Below are 1,382 nucleotides of genomic sequence, written 5' to 3' on the forward strand. Positions count from 1 at the left end.
TCAGATCCATCCTTTTGTGTAGAATACCCTGAGTACTCGCTGGCGGATCTGCTGAGTCTTCACTCCATAGACAAGAGGATTGAGTGCAGGTGGCACAAGGAGGTAGAGTGTGGCCAGAAGAACATGGACATGATGGGGTACATGGTGGCCAACGCGGTGAGTAAGGAAGGAGAATATTCCAGGAACATAGAAGACCAGGATGACACAAATATGAGACCCACAAGTGCTAAACGCCTTAAGTTGGGCCTCACCACCTGGTACATTCAGCACTGTCTGGAGGATGAGGGCATAGGAAATACCAATGACCAGGACATCTAGCCCAATCACAAGCAGTGCCACTGCTAACCCATATGCTTGGTTCACTGTGGTTTCTGAGCAAGCAAGTTTTACCACAGCCATATGTTCGCAATAGGCATGGCCTATGACAGTGGTCTGGCAGAAGACAAGTCTCCGCAACAGGATAGGGAAAGGGAGGAGGAGGAGGAATCCCCTCACCAGCACTGCCATGCCAATGCGCCCTATGAGCCCTGGATGCAGGATGGTGGAATGGTGCAGAGGGTGACATATGGCTACATAGCGATCCAGAGCCATGGCCACAAGTACACCTGACTCCATGGAAGAGAACGCATGGATGAAGAACATCTGGATCAGACAGTCGGTGTACCCAATCTCATGGGCATGAGCCAGGAGTACTGCAAGGGTTTTGGGTGCAGTGGAGGAGGACAGGACCAGGTCAATGCCAGATAACATGGCCAGGAAGAGGTACATAGGGTGGTGCAAGGATGAGTCAGTCAAGATGATGAAGATAATGGTAACATTACCCACTAGAGCAAGGAGGTAAAGGACACACAGTGGCAATGCTATCCAGTGCTGGCTTTCTTCCAAACCTGGGATGCCAATCAGGAAAAAAGAAGGCTGGAGTAGCCTCCTGCTGGAATTACTAAGGGCCATCATCAATGGCTCAGAGAGGGAAGAAGGAAAAGAAACCAAAAGCATGATTGCTCCATTCCTGATGTATTATCACATTGCCCAGATCTGGCTACTATCTTCATGAGAAGAAGAAAGAGGCTTAAACTGCAACACAAGGAAATAAAGTTAAATACAAGGAAGAAAATCTCCTTTTCTTGAGATAATTTTTTAAAAGTGAGACATTCACATGTCTGAATTAGAATTAGTCTGGTTTCATTTAGAGACAAGTAAGCATATGCTCCTTTTAGAGAGCTTTTTAAACTCTACCATTCAATTATTTATAATTTGGAATGTCAGTTTGAAAGCATTCTCTTTATTACCTCTTGGCATTACTGAATACTGTAAATCAATCTGTTGTTCTTTAAATGAGTGTCCCTCAGTTTCCAGGATACAGAACTGTACAGTTGTTCCTC

The 1,382-nt window shown here is 45.7% G+C and overlaps 1 protein-coding gene across 1 annotated transcript; it reads right to left on the reverse strand.

Annotated features, from left to right (window-relative positions):
• OR52L1 (olfactory receptor family 52 subfamily L member 1) lies at positions 1 to 996 on the reverse strand. The gene has a single exon (XM_001499518.2). It carries the CDS (start codon positions 994 to 996, stop codon positions 1 to 3), a length of 996 nt encoding a protein of 331 aa, XP_001499568.2.
• Positions 997 to 1,382: the final 386 nt, after the last annotated feature.

Source organism: Equus caballus, chromosome 7 (assembly GCF_041296265.1).
Source record: "Equus caballus isolate H_3958 breed thoroughbred chromosome 7, TB-T2T, whole genome shotgun sequence".
Classification (NCBI taxonomy): Eukaryota; Metazoa; Chordata; class Mammalia; order Perissodactyla; family Equidae; genus Equus; species Equus caballus.

Coding starts and splice junctions, on each gene's coding strand:
- OR52L1 (XM_001499518.2), bottom strand. CDS start 996: ATGCTTTTGGTTTCTTTTCCTTCTTCCCTCTCTGAGCCATTGATGATG.